Raw genomic sequence first — 20,212 nt, 5'->3', positions numbered from 1 at the left:
GACTCCCAGGGAAAGCAGTCTGGGCAGGAGGGGTGGCTGGGAGGCCAGCGCCTGGCCACGGACAGGGGGATGGACAGCAGGTCAGCGGGGAGGGGGCAGGGGCCCGCCGGAGAGAACAGGCGTCCCCTCCCCACAGCCCTCCAGGCCCCCCAGGATGAAAATCAAGGGACTGCACAGATTCGCATCAGTCATGCGTTATTAAACTAACGTGCTCTCGTCAGGCTTCTAGAGTTTATGAGGCCATTTGCAATCTTTAATGGAGAGTAAGACTCAAGAGGAGGCATGTCCTGTCCTTTCCTCATTCAACACAAAGAGAGTCCCCGAACGTTAAGTGGGAGAGAGGGGGGTGACGGGACCCACGAGACTTCCCTGGGGTCATGGGCCACCTCGGCCACGGTGGGAGAGCACTCTGGGCCTTGGGGGGCAGAGAAGGCAGACTGCAGACGGGACTGCTCTCAGGGCGTCCGGGGTCCCTGGGTGACTGAGCCACGAGAAGGTTCCCGGCCTTCTGCTAAGTGCTCTCACTCCTCCCTCTCCCTTGGTCCCCGCGGGAAGCCTGTCATGTCGCAAGGGTGACATCTTCACCGTCATTCTAGAGATCAGGAAACCGGGGCCTCGGGCGGCTGCAGCTGCTCGCTGAAGAACAGAGACGGCCCCGCATCCTTCCCACTGGTCTAGACTTGGGGCTGGGTGCGCAGGCATCCTGTCCGTCCTCCAGCCTGCCCAGGACAGACATCACAAACCAGGCCCTGCATTCTCGCCGTCAGGCTCACACTGCCACTCAGAACCCTTCCCAACACCGCCCTTCTGTTCAGAGTTGACCCACCGCTGGGTAAATCCTGTCTGCCATTCCCGCAGCATGTCCCGCCCACACTGCCATGTGCCGTGTGGCCTGCCCTGAGGGCTCAGCGTGGCCCGGCCCTCAGCCAAGAGCCTCCGACAGCCCCTCATCAGCCCACCCCTGGTTCCCAGGGGGCTCCAAATGGGACCAGAGGCACGTGCCCTGGGGGCAGATCCAGAAGAGGGACTGCCCCTGCCCTGCCCCCCCCCCAGCTCTCCGCTGTCCTCCCTGCAGGGCCCCACGCGGGTGCGCAGAGGCCCGTCCTCACTAGCAGCTGTCTGCCTCAGGTACAGCGGGACGGAGGGTGTCGGGCTCCAGAGTGGACCCGACCTTGCTGTCCTCTGGAGCCCTCCAAGGGCTCGGGCAGGAAAGAGGCTGAGCACACCGCCCTGGGGCCCCGGGCCTCAGCCAGTCCCGGGGACACTGTCCCCACCTTGTCCGGGCCGCTGAGGCTTTCCAGTCTAGAGACAGACGCTCCCACAACCCTTCCCCATGGGCCCTGCCACAGCCCCGTTTACATCACGCCAACAAAACTCCGAGAGCGCTCATGTCAATCCTCACGCCCACCCTTGTTCCGCAAGGTGGAGAACCATGAATCCAGCCGCTCTCCCACCGCCCCTCCTGGGGGCAAGGGGCAGCCTGCCAGTCCCTGGCCGGGGGCTCTCCTTCTGGAATCTGCGGTGAGGGCACACACGCCCTCTTCCCGCCCACCTCCAAAGGGCCTGGCAAGGCCTCTGCAGCCTGCATGCCTCCCCCTTCCCTGCCCTCTGCCCTCTTCCCTGCGGGGGGTCTCCGGGCCCCAGACCCCAGGGGCCGCAGTCCCGAAGGCTCACTAGGCATCAGCTCTGCTGTCCCTGCCGCTCGCTGGAGATCCCCTCCCAATAGTATGGATGTCGCACAAGTATCCGGGTCGAGGACCTCCCCTCCGCCCGGGAGGGTTTTGTCACTGACCTTGTACAGAAGAGCCGTTGTGGGTAATAATAAAACGCAGACTGGCTTTTACTCCACTGTATTTATTTTTCTATACTCTCCGCAGACAGCGTCCCCTCGTGTCTGCCCCCCAGCAGACTGAGACCCTGCCCGCCCCTGGAGGCCCTGGGCCCGGAGGTGGCCGCAGCCCCTCAGCAGCTGCCTTCTCCCGGAAGCTCCGCCTTTCCCTGCTGGGCCCCGGTGCGCCCCCCAGACCACCCTCGGGGCGACTCTGCCGCGGCCTGCTGGACTTACACCAGGAGCGCTGTGTGTGAACAAAGGCTCTGTCTGTCCCTGGGGCCTTCTACCCATCTAGACCCATCACAGTGCCGTGAGGCAGGCTCCACGGAGGCCCCCAGACCCAGCCCTGCCCTCCCCACCGCCCAGACACACATGGGTACACCGAGGCAGACAGCAAGGTTGACGCCATCCTGGTAACGGCGGGCAGAGCCCACCCTGTGCCCTGGGGTTGCCCTGCCGACCACCCGCCCCGCCCCCCCGCCCCAGCCTCCCCTCGTTCCTGGGCAGACATCCGCCCAGAGCCCCTGTGCCCCGTGCCGTGGGGGGACCCACATCCCTCACCTCACGGCATCTGCCTGACAACCGTCCCTGCTGTGTGGGAGACGCTGCCCTTCGGAGAACCCAGGCTTCTGCCCAGGTCATCCCGGTAGATACCAGGTCATCAACCCCAAACCCAGGGCCCTTGCCCCTCTGGAGCCGGAGCTGAGCCAACCTCTGGGCCAAGGCCAGGCTGGCCATGCTGACCTCACTCTGGGCACCACACTGGGCTCATGGGGGACCTAGTCAGGGTCCATCACGTCAACCACACAAGGAGAAGACCCCAGCACGGCATCCTCCTGGGATCCCCGAGCCCCCCAAAGCTGACACATCCAAGGCAAAACTCAGGATCTCGACCACTTCCCCGACCTCCGTGTCTTTTAAAGGCAACACGGTCCTGCCCCACGGGCCCCGTCTCGGGCAGTCGCCACCTCTTATCCGTGAGACATAGCGGCCATTTGTTGAGTGAAGAACAGCACAGTTGTGTTCTTAACTAAGGCCCTCACACAACCACCCTGTCGGTGAGCGCCGTACTCCCAGCTCACACACGCACACAGCTCTTGGGGGACCAGCAGCTCGCCAGCACAGAGCGTGTGAACACGCCGCCTGCCATGACTGCGCCCAGGCTCTGCGAACGAGCAGGAGAGGCCGTGCCCCACCTCCTGAGGGGCTGGCGGCCCGAGAGGCCCCGAGCCCGGGGCAGGCAGATTGGGGGGCTCACAGCCCCTGTGCTCTAAGAAAGGGCTGGGCTTCGAGTGGAGCAGGGAGGACGTCAGCCCGCAGCCCTGGCCTCGACCCTCACGCAGAGCCTGGCTCCCCGGGGCGGAGAAATGTCAAGCCCCACACATGACCTGCCCCCACATCTTGCGTCCCTTCACTTCTCCTCTTAAATGGTGGCAATACCCTTCCAGCCAGCCTCCCTGTTTCCACCTTCCTACAACCCGTCCCCTGCAGCGGGGGGACCACACCACCACGTTGCTCAAATGCTCCCGCCACACTCTGGGCCCTTAGACCAAAGTGCCAACTCTTGCCCTGCCTGGCAAGGCCCCCGTGATCCGCTTCCACGGCCCTTTCCAATCTTTTGTTCCCAACACTTCCAGGAAAGCCTGTCTCCTCCATCTCTCCCTGAGAACACCTGGCACTGTCCAACGCTGGGCCTCGGCCAGACTGTCCCTTCAGGTTGGAATGCTCTTCCCCTTGGCCTCACCAAGCCTCACTGTCCTTCACAGCCCAGCGCACACCTCACCTCCTCTGAGAAGCCTCCAGACATGAAGACTCACAGATGCACCCTCAACACAGGCTGCACCTGCCACAGGCTGCCTCGTCCTGGGAGCCGTGGCAGCCTGACCACCCCCAGCCACGAACGGTCCACCTCCGTGCCCCCCAGCAACTCCGAGGCCAGTGCCCAGCACAGAAGGGGCATCCGTGGAAGTCTGCCCAGGAGACTGTCCTGAGACCCTCAGCACATGGGTGTAGACCCTTCCACCCCTGTGGGTCCTGTCTGTCCCCAGGGCTCAGAGCAAACACTGACTTCCTGAGGCAGCCACTGGGGAACCCTGGCCCACTCACCCCAGAAGGATCCTAGCAATGCCCGGGCTGGCACACTCAGCTGTCTCTCCCCTGCCAGGAAATCTGCCGCTCACCCAGCTCTGTCTCCCACTCACACGGCACAGAAATAATAGCCCTGCATTTTCCTGCAAATTCCATCTCTCCCGAATGGAGACTAGCTCCACCTGTACAAGGAAACACAACAAGAGGCCAGATGAAGCGGGTCTGGGAGGACTCCGTGTGGCCTGGCAGGGGCAGAGGGGGTCCTGGCTCCCCCTCCCCAGAAGTCCCCTTAGGGCTGGGGTAACAATCCCCGTGCCCCCCTGCCCCCAGCACAGCGTCAGCGGCTGTCCGGATGACGGACCGGACGACGGACCGGATCCAACCTGCAGGGAGGCAGACGCAAACACCAGGAACCAGGAAACGCCCTGCTGAGTCCAGGCTTGAACCAGGCCTCCCACTCCTGGCCCAGAGCCCATGGCAATAAGGGCTGCCCGTGAGCAAAGTGGGGGAGCCGGGTTAGGGCGTCGCGCTGTGTCTGGTTCTCACTGACCCTGAGAGCCTGTGAGGGTGAGTCACCCAAAGCAGGGTCTCCCAACCTGGGTGACTTTTGGGGCCAGGTGATTCTTGTCGTGGGAACGCTGGTGTGCCACAGGCTGCTTACCAGCACCCCCGTCCCCCCAGCAACATCCATCTCCTACTTGTGACAACCAAAGACATCGACAGACATGGCTAAGTGTCCCCGGGGAGCAGACTTGCCCCAGGTGAGAAACCCTGACCTAGAGGCACAGAGTTGGCTCCCAGGTGTCGGGGGGGGGCCCACTGTTTGCTGTCCCCCATTCTTGCTCCAGTTCATACGGCGTCCTCTGCTCTACCCCCTCCCTCAGGGCAGAACAGGCGGCCCAGGAAGGAGCAAGGACACGCACAGGTGCCAAGAGCCAGCACTTACCAGGCGTCTGGTCGAGGCGCTGAGGCCCTGCATTAAAACTGCTTCGTGAAGCTGCAAGGTGGGGACCACCACCCCTTTCACCAGGTGGGCACACGGGCTCAAACAGCAAGTCACCAAAGTCCCCCAGCCAATAAGGGTCAGGGTCCGGACCTGGTCCCAGGTCCAAAGGCCTGTGCCATGCAGGCCTGGGTGGCCAGGACAGAGTGGCCTTGGTCAAGAAGGTCCTGAGATGCTTGCGCTCCAGGCCCAGGTCCCAGCATCGGCAGACGACGGAGAAGGCCTGAAGAGCCACTCTCGGCCCCTTTCCCGACTCCCCTCCCAGCTGTGAGGGGCCAGCTGTGGCAGCTCCTGCATGGCCCCCAGAGCCCTGGACACTCGGCTGCACAGCCGGTGAGCATGGGGCAGGCCGGCCCCAAGGAGCTCGTGCTGCCTCCCCCTCCTCCTGGCCCGAGACCGGGAGCGGGCGTGCTGGAAACCCACAGGTGTGGGTCTGCAGAGCTGTGCACTGTCCCGGTGACTGCTCATAAACTCAGGCCTCCCAGCCATGCTGGTGGAGCTTCCAACCACGTGTGACCCTTTTGCGTCATCAAACTGTTCTGGGGTCGGCCTAGAGCAGGAAAACACGATCTTGAAACGTGGCTCTGACCCAGAAAGACCTGGCAACCTCCAGGGGCCTCCGAGGAGTGAGTGTGGTGGTGCTAAAGGCACAGAGAACTCAGATGAACTTTTTTTAAACGTGGCCCAAGGTGCCACAAACTGTCCTCTGGAATGGGAGGGGAGGCATCCATCACGGGCAGGGGCCCAGGCAGAGCCCCCCACACCCAGGCACTGTCCTCTGACCTCCCACCGTCACTGGGGCACGTGCTACCCACCAACACACCTCAATCACAGTCTAACCCCAAATCCCATCTTCCCCCCAAAACTGCCCCCCCAGTCTCCATACTGGTTAGCGGAAACTCCATGCTTGCACTTGCTTGGCGGCCTCCTGACTCCCCCTTTCTCCCCACCTCCCCAGCATCACCATACCCCACATCCAGTCTGCCAGGGATGACCTCCTCCCCAGGATTCCAAGGACCCAACCACGTCTCACTGTCCCCCAGCCCCCGCCCGCCGGGCACCACGGCACTCACCTGGCCGGCCCTCACCCCACAGAGCCTGCAATGCCCCCCACGCACCCCCAGGCCCCTCATCACTCAGGGAGCCGGCCTCGCAGACCCCCGCAGCCTTGAGACCTCACTGTCCCACACAGTGGACACTGGCCACATGACCACCGGGCACTGCCATGTGGCCAGCACAACAGGATTTTTAAATGTATTTCATTTCCAATAATTCATGCTTAAAAATTGACAGTTGGGGGCGCATGGGTGGCAGTTGGTTAAGCATCTGACTCTTGGTTTGGGCTCAGGTGGTGACCTCAGACTCCAAGCTCAGTGGGGAGTCTGCTTGGGATTCTGTCTTTCTGCCCCTCGCCCGCTTGCATTCTTTCTCTCTCTAAAATAAATAAATAAATCTTTTTTAAAAATCGGTCATCCGTTTATTTATTGGGAAGCGTGTAGCTGTGTCTGCAACAGCCTGGGCACGCGCGGCGGCTGCTTCCACTGTGAATTCTGAGCCCTGACTCAGGTCCAGTATTTGCACTGATGGTGGGAGCTGTAAGGCACACACTGGATTTCAAAGACTCGTTATGAAAAACAGAGCGCAAACTATCAGTAATGCCTTCCACTGATTACATGTTGAACTGGTAATATTTTTACTCTCCTGGGTTACTCTGTCTTCACTTCCACATCCACATGGCTCCTAGGCAGCGCAAGGCTCCGGGCGGCCTGCGTTTGTGCCGCGGGCGCCCACCCGACCCGGCCTTCCCTGCCGCACTTCCTCCTCCTCACCTCCGGACCACCCTTCCTCCGACGTCACCTCCAGGGAGGCCTTCGCCCGCGCTTAGTCAGATCACTACTCTCCCCTGCCTTCCCACCGCACTTCGATTCTCTCGATAGCATTTAACACCTTCCCCAGAGCGCGTGACCGCATCACAGAGTTCAACATCCGTTTTACCCACGATCACGGATGCTCCTGGAGGCCGCTGTGGTCTCTCCCACAATCCCTGCGGTGCCCCGAACGATGTGGCTCATAATAGACATTCAACAAATGGTCAGAGTGACCGCCTGGGCTCCCCACGCGGCTGGGGTTTCTCAGGGCATGCCGGACACACAGTAGGTGCTCGTGCTACTAGTAGGCCGGTCTGTTAGCAGAATCACCGGAGAAACAGAGGCAGCCTGGCGGAGTCATGCCATGGAAGGCAAAAGCAAGTAGCAAGGGTCCTTGCATCGAACACGGCCCCTCCCCACACCCCCAGGAACGCTGCCCAGCAGCCGCCGTGGGCACTGCAGGGGAAGGTACGTTTCCTCTCCTTCCCATCGATTTTTATTCTCCCAGTGAGAAGACAAATCTGTTCCCCTTCCACCAGAAGGCCTCAAGCCATGGCTACTTACATTATAGTAATTAAATCCCTGCTGCTAGGAGAGCTCAGGAGTGAACAGGCCTCAAGCTAAGGGCCGGCCTGCAGGGAGGGAGGCTGGCCTTCAGGGAGGGAGGCCGGCCAGAAGGGCCTGTCTCTCTCAGCTGCTTCCTGAGAGTGACAAAACCCACTTAGCCACAACGCCCTGGCAGCCTTCGCTCCCGGGCCTGGGGGCTAAACCTCAGTCCAGTGTCCCCCGCTCACTCCCTGGCCCCATCTGGCTCTCGCTTGCCTCCTGGAGGAGCTGTTCTAGCCACCACCTCACTTCTCCTATTTTCCAGGTGACAAAACTGAGACCAGAAGCCAGGCCTTGCCACCCCAGTCCAGGGCCTTCCTCTGCACCCATGTCTCCCTCCGCTGGTGGTCAGCATGGGCCAAAAACCACGTCACACGCTCTGCCCGCAGTGGCGCCCCGTTTAACCCCCACGCTGCCCCAGACATAGGGTTACGATGAACCCCCAAGGAAACAGAAGAGAAGCATGAAGGCAACTCGCCCCAAGCCACGCAGGCTGGAAGTGACAGAGGCAGGATTCAAACCCAGATGTGCTGTGTTCTCCGGAGGCCAGGCTGTCCTGGGGAACAGGAGCAGAAGAGTTGGTTGGGAGGCGGCCGCAGGCAGATGGCAGACGTGGAGAGAGGTGGTGGTAGTGGTGGGGGCGGAACAGGCTGAGCGGGAGACCCAGCCTCGGGCTAGGGGTCAGATCCAGGCCACGTGCTCCTGCTTCTGTCCCTTACAATGTGGTCTCCTTCCCCAACCAGCCCGTGAGCCCCAGGCCTCTTTCCATGTTGGACCCCAGAGCCCAGCAGGACACCCAGCACCTGTCGGCCTCCTGCGTGGGTACAGCCGAAGATGGAGGGCTGCTGAGGACAGTGGGGTGGACACAAGCAGGACCCACAGAGGGGAGAGGGCTCCCGCAGGCACCAGGCTTCACGACCCGGATGTGGCAGGGGCCCGGAGTCGGGGCTCCATCTCATCCTTTGGGTCCTGGTGAGTACGTCAGTGTTTGCAGTCTTCAGGTCACACAGGGAGAAAACACGCGGCAGCGCCGGGCACTGACCTCCCTTTATGGTGAGACCGCGCCCCCGCAAGGGTGGGGGTGAAGCCCTGTCATCCCCACTCATGGGCTGGAGGCCGAGGCTCTCGGAGGCTGATTTTCTCCCCAGGGTTGCGCAGCCAGGACACCGGGGAGCGGGGACAAGAACACCACAGCCCACACTGGCTGCTCAGCTGACCCCTGCGGAGCCCATGGGGGACCTCAGCCCCAGAGCCCAGCCCACACGCCAACATCCCGGGGTTCCTGGAGAGTCAAAAACCTCTGCTTCTAAATCAACGCCCTCCCCCGCACCAAGCTCCAGTCACCCGCTGAGGCTCCGGGTGAGGCTGGCAGGGCTGCGAGGGGCCAGGGTAACAGGGGTGCGGTGGGCGCTGTGGATGCCTTCAAGGAGCAAGAACAGCTTGAAGTAGCCCAGGCCAGGAGGAGCCACGGGAGCAGGGCATGGAGGACACTCCCGGGTTCAAATCACAGCTCCACTCCTTCCTGGCTGTGAGGCCCCGGGCAAGTTCCCTGACCTCTCTGAGCCTCGGGTGGGCCATCTGTCAAACGAGGACAGCTGTGGGGACCGCGTGAGACGAGCGTATGGAAGACCCTTAGTACTGTTCATTTTCTTCTCCTTCCTCATCTGTCCTTGTCTTCACTCCTGAATAAGACATGGGGTTGCTTTGGAGCCATTTTTAGGGAGGGCGAAGAAGTTTCCATTTTATGAGAGGAGCGCGTTCTCCTGAGCCGCCGAGGACAGCAGAATTATATACAACTGTCCACCCACAGGGGAAACCCTCGCAGCCCAGCCTCCACCCTGGACCGGCTCTTGGCCCCACCCAAGTCATCTCACCCTGGAGGGATCCTCCCCTCGCGGGTGGACCTCATGGACCCCGCCTGGTGTCTTGTGCCAAATGTCCTCCCACCAGGCTCAGCGCCATCGTACCCCCAGGAACAGGGAAGGTATCTCGTGCAAACACCAGTTCCAGCCCAGAGCAGGGGGGCAGGAGTCACGGTACCAGCTGAAGGATCCCCTGGGATCCTGTGGCCACTGGGCTCTGGGAAGAAAAGCCGAGCCTTGGAGACCCACGTGGGCCAGGGAGCCCCCGGGGCCAGGTCGATGCCACACTGAATCCCCCATCTCCACCCTGGGCAAGACGAGTGATGGCCCCACTTTCCAGACAAAGAGGCCACTGCTCAAGGCCATATAGCTAAATTGTACACAGTCAGGATTTGACCCCAGACTTGTGTTGAAAGCCTGAGCTGTTTTAGGAAGAGCCAGTGGAGATGCACCCGTTTCATTGAGGAGAGACCCCTGCAGCTGACTCAGGTTCTTACGCACATAGACCTTTGCAGTCCTGGAGCCTAGAACAGGGCCTGCCACCCAGGTGTCCAGTGGGACTAAAACCTAGACGTCCGGCTTCTGGCTGCACCCCGGCCACTTGCAATGCTGAGTGGCCTTGAACAAGTCACATAACTTCTCTGGACCTTGAGGTCCTGTAAAGAGGGAGATGGCCCCCGCCTTGCCTTCCTCATGCCTGGGGGGCCTGTGGAACTTGGCTATCCAGCTTACAGGTATGATTCCACACCTGGCCAGGTATGCCCCCAGTTCCCCAGAGAAGGCCTCCCCTTCGTGCCACCAACCTATCCAGCTCTGAGCCCGACCCAGAGTGACATGCTCAGCCTCACCCTGATCTTGGAGGGAGGGGACATCACCTAAGTCAGTGGCTCCCAATGCTCCCACGTGTGGGAGCCATTTGGGCCCCAGCAGATCGAGCCAGCATCCGGCCCACTGGAAGCTAGAAAAGAGAGGAAATGGCTAAGCTCCAATTTGCTAAAATCAGGAATCTTCTTAAAAAGGAGAAAAGCTCTGCAAAATCCCCGTGCGGACACCGGCAGGTGCCAAGTCAGGCAAAGGCGCGAGGAAGGACTCCCCTTATTGGCAGCCTGGGGTGCACCAGCCACCAGGAGCCCCGTGCACACTGCGTTCTCACTGGGCTGTTGAACACCACTCCCTCTGTGCACAAACGCGAAAGTGAGGCTTGGGGAGCTGGTGTCACTGGCCTGACGGCCCCCCAGCGGCGAGGGGCTGGGCCCTGTTCCCCCGGGGGCTCCTTCCCTTCTACCCCTGGCAGGCACCCACCTTTGTGGGTTTCCCCATCGATGAGTTCAAGCTAGACAGCAAACCACAGTTCCTAGAGACGCCACCGGCAGGCCCGGGCCCGTGAGCTCCCGGGGGTAGACGCGGCGGTGGGGGGGGGGGTGGTGCTCAGCCCTGTGGGAGCGGCCTTTAAGACAGCTTTCCTACTCATGTGACACAGACATCATGCCTGTCCCTTAAGAAAAATGCCCCAGGAGCTGAGTCAAGCATAACAGATGCCAATTTGCATATTATTTCACACATCGTTTGCACGTTGTTCACTTGGTACCACCTCGGCTCTGCTCGCAGTACAACTCCTGTTACCTGGTGGCCAAGGGCCCCTGACCCCTGGCCTGCCCCTCCCCACCCGGCGTTCTTCGCGCCCCGGGTGGCCGGCTGGGAGACTAGCGGCTGCCCACTGCAGGGGGCGAGAAAGGAGCCTGTGCACACGCCCCACAGCCCTGCACTCCCTACACCAAGTCTCCCGAAAGCCTGCGTCTTGAAGACACATGAGAAAGCCCCCGAGTCTCCTTGGTGCCCTGCTTCTGTCCCAGGACGGCCTCCTCGCGGGCCCGCCCCCTGCCGTGCCACGCACTCCGCCTCATTCTGCATGGTCATCGCGCGTCCCCCTGACCTTCCTCCTGGACTCTCAGGCTCTGGCCTGACTCCATCGCCTTATTTTTGTTCCCTCCACCTGTCCCGTTTGCGTGGACACACCCAATTAGCTGTACCCAGGCCACAGATTGCTGACTGTGGGTTAGGACAACTGGGTCCCCTGAGGCAGGAAGGCTCCAGAAGCCGAAGCCGGGCCACCGCGACAGCCCCACCTTCCAGGGATCATCGTGCTTTCCCTCGCTTGTATGGACGCACCCAGGGGGCCCATCCAGAAACACAACGAGTGGCTTGTCATCCAAGGGGAGGCCGCGAGTTGGATGAGACGAATGTAGTCACATGTGCTTGCCTCTTCCAGGGCCTCCCCTACAGCCCCCCGTGCAGAGGGTGACGTACACACTCGGGCCCCTCCAGGCCCTCTGGGCAGCTGTGGGTTAACAAGAGCATCTTCTAAGCACTGGGCTCATAAAAGCAGCCGCTGGCAGGTGTCAGGGCTCAGCATGTGCCTGACTCTGTACCAGGTGCTAGCGACAGGCAGAGGCTAGGGGTCCCTCTTGACATCGGAGAAATGGCTTCAAATTCAGGAAACTCCCTGGAGACCCACCAGCATAGGTCACCGAGTCTGAATTCAAACCCAGAGCCCAAGCCCTTGACCACCATGCTAGCTCGGCTCTGCCAGTTCCTATGAACTCTGAGAAATGAAGAGCATCAGGTCTTCAGTGCAGACGCTGAGCTCCTGGAAACTGCAGATACCAACACAACATTAAGTCACCCCCATGCCCTTGGCACAAGCACCCTGCTCCCTGCGGAGACCTGGCCCCAGGAATGTCCCCACGCTCCCTGTCCTCCCTCCCCACCCTGTGCGCTGCCCCACAGCGGGGACTCCTCCAGCCCCCTGCCCCCACCCCTGCCTGGTTAATCCGGGGGGGGGGACCACCCACTGTCCACAGGGAGCCTTCCCAGTACCCCGAAGTGCTGCCTCCTTCCTCTGCGCCCCCAACACCACCAGCAGACGCTGAGGGCGGCCCGTATGGGTGCCTCTGGGTGTGGGCGTGGCCCCGAAGAGAGAGCTTGAGGACTGTGGCCTGTGGTCTTTGCAGTGGAGCAAACACACATGTCCTGGGGCCAGAATGCACGGAGAGGGGGTGGGGGTGGGGTCAGCGTGAGAACCCTGCCCTCATTTCTGAACCCAAGAAACAGAGGCCCAGAGAGGCCAAGGGCCTGGACAATGGCCACATGGCGAGTCGGAAGCAAGAGGGGAAGCAGACGGGCCACTCTCGAACACTATCGCCCTGACAGAGTCAAACACAGCCTCACACCAAGGAAGGAGGGAGCTGGGACTCGGGGGTGAAGAAGAAAACTCCAGAAGCAGGGATGGGGAAGCCTGCAGAGGCTCCCTCGCTCCAGTGCCCCACAGAGGTCTGTGGCAGGGTTGGGAACAGGGAGACGAGCAGGGGCTGGAGACCTGGGCTCCGGCTCTAAAACCATCTCTCCTGAGGGGCCCCAGGCACAGACCACACACCCCTGTGCAGCTCAGTTTTCTACCTGGGGCTGGTGGCAGTGACCCTGGACCACGGTGGGGTCACGAGGAAGGCAAGCATGGAACCCGGCGGGTTGCCCCAGTAAGAGCCTGGCAGCCAGTGCTGGGGAGGGAGAGGCACCCCAAGGGAGTGCAGGAGTTCCGCCAGCTGCGGGGGGCCTCGGCGCTGTGGGCTCCTGTCCATAAACCCCACACCTTCCCCATCCCAGCCTGGCCGGCATCGGCCCAGGGCCATACCAGCGACCTCCACATGGACCCTGGGCCTGTGCACAATCTCACCCTGGACCGAGGCTGCCCTGGGGCCCCACACTGGCGCCCCCCAGGACTCGGGTCTCCCCCTTCCTGCCTCCCCCACGGAAGTTCCTCCTGGCCCAGTATTTGGCGGCGTCGCGGGCCGCAGCCCGTCCACCTTGACCGGCCTCTTGGACGAATGACCAGCGGCTTCTGCAGCAGCGGCGGGCAAGGGAAAAGGCCCCCACTCGGGAGTCAGGTGGGCCCAGGGGCTCATCCCAGTGCCGCAGCAGCTCATAGTGCAGCCCGGCCTGGGGACACTCTGGAGGGGACAGGGGGCCAGGACCACACCCACTCCCAGGACTCCAGAACCAAGGACCACCCCTTAGCACTGCAGAGAGCCCCTTGTCTCAGCGCTCATGGGCAGTGCCGGCCCCCAGCCTTCCCGTCGGCCTGGCCCTCGCCGCCCCGGGGAGCTCCTGGGGGCTGGGGGAGGTGGCCTCCTCTGGACTTTGCTCAGCAGAAGAAAAGGCACAGAACTTCCTCCCCAGGCTCCTGAGAACAGTGTGGTCTCAGAATCTCCCACCCTCATTATTTAAAGAGGAATAGCTGGTTTTCTGGTCTCTCTCTCTCCCTCTGGACTTTGGAAAGAAAAAGAAAAGCGGGTCTCCCGCGGCCCAGCTGAGTAAGGTGTGTTTCATCGCGAGGCCCTCACCACCCCACTCCGTCACACACATTCTCCCCCAGATGTGCTGTACAAATAACGGCCACGCGACCCCGCTGACCCCGCACCTTGGCCAGGCCACAGCCGCTCTCCTGAGCTCCCTCCAATTTCTTTCCATTTTAGGTTTCTTTACCTTCTATTACTCAAAGCAGATCTTTGGACCCTGGCCGGCCAGTGCCCCTCCCCGAAAGCTCGGGAAGGGCCGCGGGAGGCAGCCCCCAGCTTCCCAGTCAGCCCGGGCAGCGGGCACACGCCCAGGGACGCAGCCGGGAGAAAGGGGTGTCGGCACGCACCCCGAAGTGTCCCCGGACAGCTATCAGCAGCATGATGACGCGCCAAGGACAGGCATGCGCTGCTGTGTCGTCCCCTCCGGGTTACCAACCTGGAGTCATCTGTGGGCGGGCCACAAGGGTGGTCAATAGGGTCCCCACCACCCTGGGTGGGAGCAAAACCTTGCTTCCATGTTCTCAGACCTGCTCTTGCCCTCCCTGGGCCCAGACATGGAGTGCGACCTCAGAGTAAAACCCATGCCTGGGCTCAGACCCTCCCACCTCCCGCAACCCTGTCCCACAGGCCGCCACACAGGGAGGGTCCGTGGAGGGGTCCATCCCATTCAGATGTCAGCATCCCCGAGACCACAGAGGCATCTCCTCCCAAACGTCAGGACGTCCTTGACAGCCTCCCACCTACCCCAAAGGGCTCCTGGGTCTGGCAGGAGGTGCGGGCCGTTCTCCCGCCTGCTGCTCTGCCTTCTGCTCACAAACCCCCCGTGGCCAGGGAAGGCGGGCTCTTGGGGCTCAGAGAGCTGGAACCCGCAACCCTACTCAGCCGTTCGGGGTGGAGGCTGAGGGCAGAGTCCCTGACCTCTGTGAGGTCAGCAAACACCCACAACACATTGGCTCTAAGGGACCCCATTTTCCTTGAAGAGTAAATGGCCAGGAAACCAAGCTCCCCTGGTGTGCAGATGGGCCATCACGAGGTGTTGTGAGGGAGGAGAGGGAGCCATGCACGGGAGGGGGGGAGGGCGACAGGGCAGCCGGGGAGCACCGGCCCCAACTCCTCGCCCACGGCCTGGGCAGGCCCAGCAGCAGGGCCAGGCAGGGGTGGCGGGAAGTGCCCCACTGCAGGGGCAGCTGGCGGGACAGGCAGGGGTCAGCTGTGTCCGGGAGGTGAGACCCAGTTGGGTGGTGAGCCCGGGGGTGGTTGGAGGTTGGGCACAAACAGGGGACACGGAGAGCTGCCTTGTCGTACCAGCATTTCCCAGCCTCCCCTGAGGTGGCCCTGCAGCCTGAGCTTAGAGGTCCCTGAGAGACAGGCCCACGGGGACTTGCCAGCCGGACTCCCTGCTGGTGGCAGGCTGGGGCTGGGGAGTCCACAGCTCGGGGAGGACAGGGGCCGGCCCTGGCTCTCCCTCGACCTCGTGGACAGAGCACAGCAGGCAGTTCACGGCCTCCAACCAGCTCTGGAAGACCACAGAATGCCAAGAAGGACCCCCGAAGACGCGCTGTGTGAATTCTGACTGGCGCAGATGCGGCAGAGACCAAGTCACTCAGTTCTCAGCAGGACCTCTAGGCCTGGCCCTGTCAGGCATCTAAGCCCTTAGGGCAAATCCACCTGTTTTTTTTTTTTTTAAGCCTGGACTCCCTGCTCAGTTCAGGGGCAGTCCCGCACCAGTGCGCCCACGAGGGCCACCTCCGGCCCCTCTCTGCCCGCGGGCCTCACCGCCGGGGCTCTCCTGTTATCTGCACCGGGCGTCACCTGGGGCGTGTGCGCAGGGGACCGAAGACCGCTTACCACCCTGCGCCAGCCCCTTTCTGCATTAACTCTGAACAGGCTCAGGGCAGGCCACGTTCCTTCTCAAGGGAGCCAGGCCCACGTGGCAAATTCCTCCCCAGCAACAGATATCAGCCAGAGACACAGATGGGAGTCCACAGCCCCGTGGAAGGAAAGGGAGCTCCGGAAAGTGGCAGCGCCGGCACAGGCTAGCAGCCTTCCATCGCTTAGGGACAACGCATGCCCTCCTCCCAAGGGTCTCTGAGACTGAAGCACCCCCCCCCCCGGTGCAGAGCTCACCAGTCTGCCTGGGCCATCTCCACACTGTCAGTAAAGCCAGCCAGACACACAGAGTCCTCCCGCTAAAGACATTGCAGCCCAGGGCCCACCGGACGGCCACGCTGCCCTCCCTCCTAACCCAAACCCCCTGCCACAGTAGAGCCCGTGACAGACAGGCTGGGGAGGCTGGGGACAGACGTGCCCTTCCCTAAAGCACAGCCATGATGACAGTCTGTTTCCAGGCAGAAGACCCAGCCCCTCCTCAGAACTTCTCCCCGACAGGACGCAACTTCTCACGGCATTGACAAGTGTCAGCTCCCGGACCTGTCCAAGGCCTGGCTGATTCCGGAGCCAGGGTCTGGGGGAAAGACATCTCTCCTCTCATCACCAGTATTAATAACAGTGACAACAGGCCCCGTGTTGGAGCCTCACATTTACACATTCACTCTCCCCACTGACAGCCGGGGAGACGGGCTCGCCAAACTGCATGGCTCGTCCGGGGTCACAGCTCTGGAAGGGGCAGAGCTGGGATTCAAACTTCACTCTGATTCTTTAAAATGATCCTGTTTGCAACTGGGAGCGGTGAGGGATAGCTGCCTTACCCGTCCCGGCTCCACAGGGCCTGACACAGGAGTCGCCCCGAAAATGCTGGTCCCAGAATGACTCAGTGCACGGAGGGGCAGATGGAAAAGCTAGGGAGCAGGGCAGCCCTGCTGATTACAACCCACGCTGTCCCAGGGGCACACAGGTGGCCCCCTCTCCAGCTGGGGCAGGCAGGACCTTCCTGGTCACCGCCCCTCACGCTGCCATGAGGGTCAGCAACTTAGAACCAGGTGAAGCCCAGCCCCGTGGACGGCCTCACCTCCCCCTTCTTTCACACCAGAGTCTGCTTTCCCCGGCTCTGGGTAAGGCCCTTTCCCTGAACACGCCTTCAGGGTGGCCCCTGCTCCAGACCCCTTCCTGCCAGCGACAACCCTCCCGTGGCATTAAGACCAAGGTGCCCAGACCCGCCCCATGAGGACAGCGTCCCCAGAAGGAGCCATTCCCTTCAGAGCTCTGACCACGGGGGTCCCTGGAGTGCTGGTCTCACCCCTTGCCCTCACCCCCTAGCACTTGGGCCTTCATCAGTCTCCCTCGGCGAGGGCTCCTGGTCCCCACGGGGGGCTGGGGGGAGCCAGGGCTGTGCCGAGGGTGGCAGCCCCTCCCCACCCCCCACAAGCACCAGCAGGAGAGGCAGCCCCGAGACAGCAGCAGGCTCAGAGGCTCGTACGGGGATGACTAGGGGATGACTAAGTGAGCTGCCGTTCCCGGGGAAACCCCGCTCACTTCTGCTCTCTGAGGGGCTCAAATCCTCGCACTATTCGGATGCAGGCAGCTTCCAGGGGCTGCCCTCCGCGGGCTCAGCCCCGTCTGAGCAGCGGGTTCCTGGGGGACCCTCCGCGTGCACGGAAGTCGTGGTGCTGGCTACTCAGGTGGCCTGACAGGTCTGCCCTTGCCTGCTGGAGAGAGAGGCTGGGAATGAGGGAAATCCGATCAGCACCTCCTGAGTTTTTGCGGCTGGATTTCAACAAGGAATGTGGCAGTCCCACAGCAGCTGTGCCCAGCCTGAACAAGGTCTATTTGAAACCTCCAACAGCTGAGCCCCTCCCAGCCACCCCTGCCCAAAATGACGAATAAGAGAAATCCAAGGGACAAGCAAGCACGAACACACGCACTCACATACACCCTCCCCCCACAACAAGCTGGGGGTGAGGGGGAGAGTGGGAAGAAATCCACTTGTCCAGTGAGTGCCGGGGCCCCTGGCCCTCCAGCACGCAGCGCGAGGGCCCCCAGCAGGCAGAGAGCTAGCGGAAACCCACCTGCCTCCATCCCCACTCCCCTGGAGGCCGCGATTTCCAAGCCCAGGCTGAGGCTGAAGCCAAGCCGCGGCCTCGGCCGGGTGTGCACACGCTCCACCGTACTGATCCTGAGAGGTGGGCCCGGGGCGCGGGCTCTCACCCGGGAAGCCCTGTCATCCCATCTGAGGGAGAAGCGCTCCCGGGGCTGAGGCCAAGGCGGCGCCCACCTGCTCTGCTGGGGACACCTGTAGCCGCTTTTGTTAGTGGCTGTTTACAGGCAGCAGGCTTCTGCTGAGTGCTGGCTCCTGAGGGAAAGGACCGCAGGGCCCCTCCGCCCGCTTCCACCCATGCCCCCAGGGACTCGGGTCACCGGTGCTCTGCTATTTCGCCCAAAGTCTGTCAGGGATGAGAAGGAAAACAGAAACTTGGGAAGAGAGGGAGAAGCCAGAGAGAGAAGGGATAGGATGGAGTCCCCACCCCCCACCCAGACATTGATTTCTCTCCCATCCTCGGGAAAATGGAGTGGAGCAGGGCGGGGAGAAGAGGAGGGAAGTCGCAGGAACTGGCAGGCACATCAAGGCAGAGTGTAATTAATTGGAGCGTTAAGCCGCTGGGCTCCGCTTTGGTACGAGTGAACCAGGAGGAAAACGATGTCTCAGAAGGGAATCTTTCCTCCTCCCTAACACACAGTCTGCAACAGACACAGTGTATGGGGATGCCCCCCAAGAAAGCGAGCAATGAATTCTCCCGGGATTCAGAAAGAAAACCATGGGAAGTTAGAGTGTTCCATATAATTGAGCAAACGCCTCTCCCACCACCGCCTCTCCCCTCCATCAATCTCTCTCTCTCTCTCCTCTCTCTCTCTGTTGCTACCTACATATTCCTTTTGTTCAAGGTATAAAGAGAAACCGCAGCCCCTACCTTTGAGTACAAACCCCAAGAGAGCTCGGTCTCTATCACCATAACAACAATTCCAAACATCCCAAAAATCAGAGCATAGTCACTGAGCCGCTTCCTCTTTTCAAACAGGGCCCTCCTGTGTCCCAGCTTATAGCCAATGTTCTGGTTTTTCCGCTTGTTGGCTTTGGGGAAGGTGGTGCTGCTGGGGGTGGTGCCGGCGTGCTGGTGGTTGTGGGTGGCGTTGGGGTGGTGGAGCAGGGTCTGGTGGGCATGGTTGTCCTCCCGGGAGGAGACGATGATCTCTGGGGGGTTGCTGGGGCTGAAGAGCTGGAGGGGCTGGCCTTCAGGCTCTGCCTCAATGAGGTTCCTCCGGGAGGCACTGAGCCGGCTGAGCGGTTTCATGACCCCACCACTGTACTTGCAGGAGCTCATGGCGATCTCCGTGAAGGGGTTGCTGTCCCGCCGGTGCACCAGGGGGCTGGCCTGCCGGTGCCGGCTGCCTCCACCAGGCCCACTTGTGGCTGTGGAGCTTGGAGAGTGGCCAAGCAAGTGGTCATTGACATTGAGCTGGCTGCCCTGCCTGGAGGAAGGGTGGAGGACGGCGGTGGAGTTGGCCGAAGGGGGGCCCCTGAGCGTCGTGGGAGAGGAGTGCAGCAGGCCGGGCTGCACGGGCTGGCTCTGGAGTTGGGCGAGCAGAGACAAGGGATGCGGTGGCGGCGGCGGCGGCTGCTGGAGCTGCGCGGGCTGAGGCGGCACCTGGGGTCCCGGGGGCTGCTGGGGGGCCGCTGCCGGCTGCTGCTGCTGCTGCTCGTCCCCAGAGGATGGACAGGGACACTTGGGGTCTTCATCCAGGTCCCCCACCCCCGAGTCATGGAAGTGCCCAGAAGTGTCCATCTTGGGGCCTGGCTGGATTCCCTGCAGCACAATCCCCCACCCCAAAGCCACCCTCGCTCCAAAGATGTCCTCAGAGAAAGCCAGGCATCCAAGCCCCCACCAGTCGTCTTGGCCCCAGTCTTCTTTCTCTGGCTTCGGTTCTCTGGGGCTGCCTGGGGTCCAGACGCCGCCACTCAAGGATGCATTGCACTGGGCAGGAGGGGCCTGGAGCAAGAGGCGGCGGAGAAGGAACTCGGGCTCAGGAGGTGGACCTCTGGGAGCGCGCAGGGCCAGGCTCAGCCTCACTCCTCGCGGGCTCAACAGCTTTGCTCCCCTCCTGCGGCCGGCGCTACACGGCAAGCCAAGCCCACTTCGTGGCCGCGGCGCTCATTGGCTCGGCTCGGGTCTCCACCGCCTCCTGGCCACGCCCCCGCGCAGGCTCCTCCCCGTGGGCGGGGCCTGTCGCCCGCGGCCCCCCTCCCCGGGCCGCGCAGCGAGGGCTGGGAGCTGTAGTCCCCGCCGCCCGCCCGGGGCCGGCCCTCCCTCCTGCGACAGGTGCGGCAGGAGCCCGGGGGCCACGGCGACAGGGACGCGCGCGCACGCGGGGCGCTGGGGGGAGGAGCGGGGCCTCCCGACGAGGGCAGCCGCGCACCCTGACGCGGGGGCGGGAAGCGGGAAGACCAACGGTCGCTGATGGCCGGGGTCTACCGCAGGTAGACCTCCAAACGCCAGGGGCGGCGGGCCTCGTGTTCCCGGAGCAGACTGATGCTCGGCGACGTTGAGCAACTGCTTCAGGGTCGCCGTCCTGACCCCAGGTGCGTGAGCTCACCTAGTGAACGCCACAGTGAGTGTGCAGAGCGCCCCTGTCATTGGCAGCCCTCACTC

The 20,212-nt window shown here is 62.4% G+C and overlaps 1 protein-coding gene across 6 annotated transcripts in view; it reads right to left on the bottom strand.

Annotated features, from left to right (window-relative positions):
* Nucleotides 1–19,669, bottom strand: part of KCNN3 (potassium calcium-activated channel subfamily N member 3) — a 135,582-nt gene extending 115,913 nt beyond the window's left edge. For 4 of the 6 annotated variants that reach the window (XR_004627474.1, XM_019803047.2, XM_019803046.2 and 1 more), the window contains exon 1: nt 18,476–19,517. Coding sequence is in view for 5 of the 6 variants with exons in the window: in XM_019803047.2 (XP_019658606.2) it covers nt 18,476–19,348 (873 nt within the window). In the remaining variant the exon portion in view is untranslated. Of the gene's footprint in view, nt 1–18,475 lie in introns of all 6 variants that reach the window. The other 2 variants (XM_011229006.3, XM_002922485.4) reach the window with 2 other exon arrangements.
* Nucleotides 19,670–20,212: the final 543 nt, after the last annotated feature.

Source organism: Ailuropoda melanoleuca, chromosome 8 (assembly GCF_002007445.2).
Source record: "Ailuropoda melanoleuca isolate Jingjing chromosome 8, ASM200744v2, whole genome shotgun sequence".
Taxonomy (NCBI): domain Eukaryota; kingdom Metazoa; phylum Chordata; class Mammalia; order Carnivora; family Ursidae; genus Ailuropoda; species Ailuropoda melanoleuca.
The sequence above is the reverse complement of the archived record's forward strand: the minus strand, read 5'-3'. Positions and strand labels throughout refer to the sequence as shown.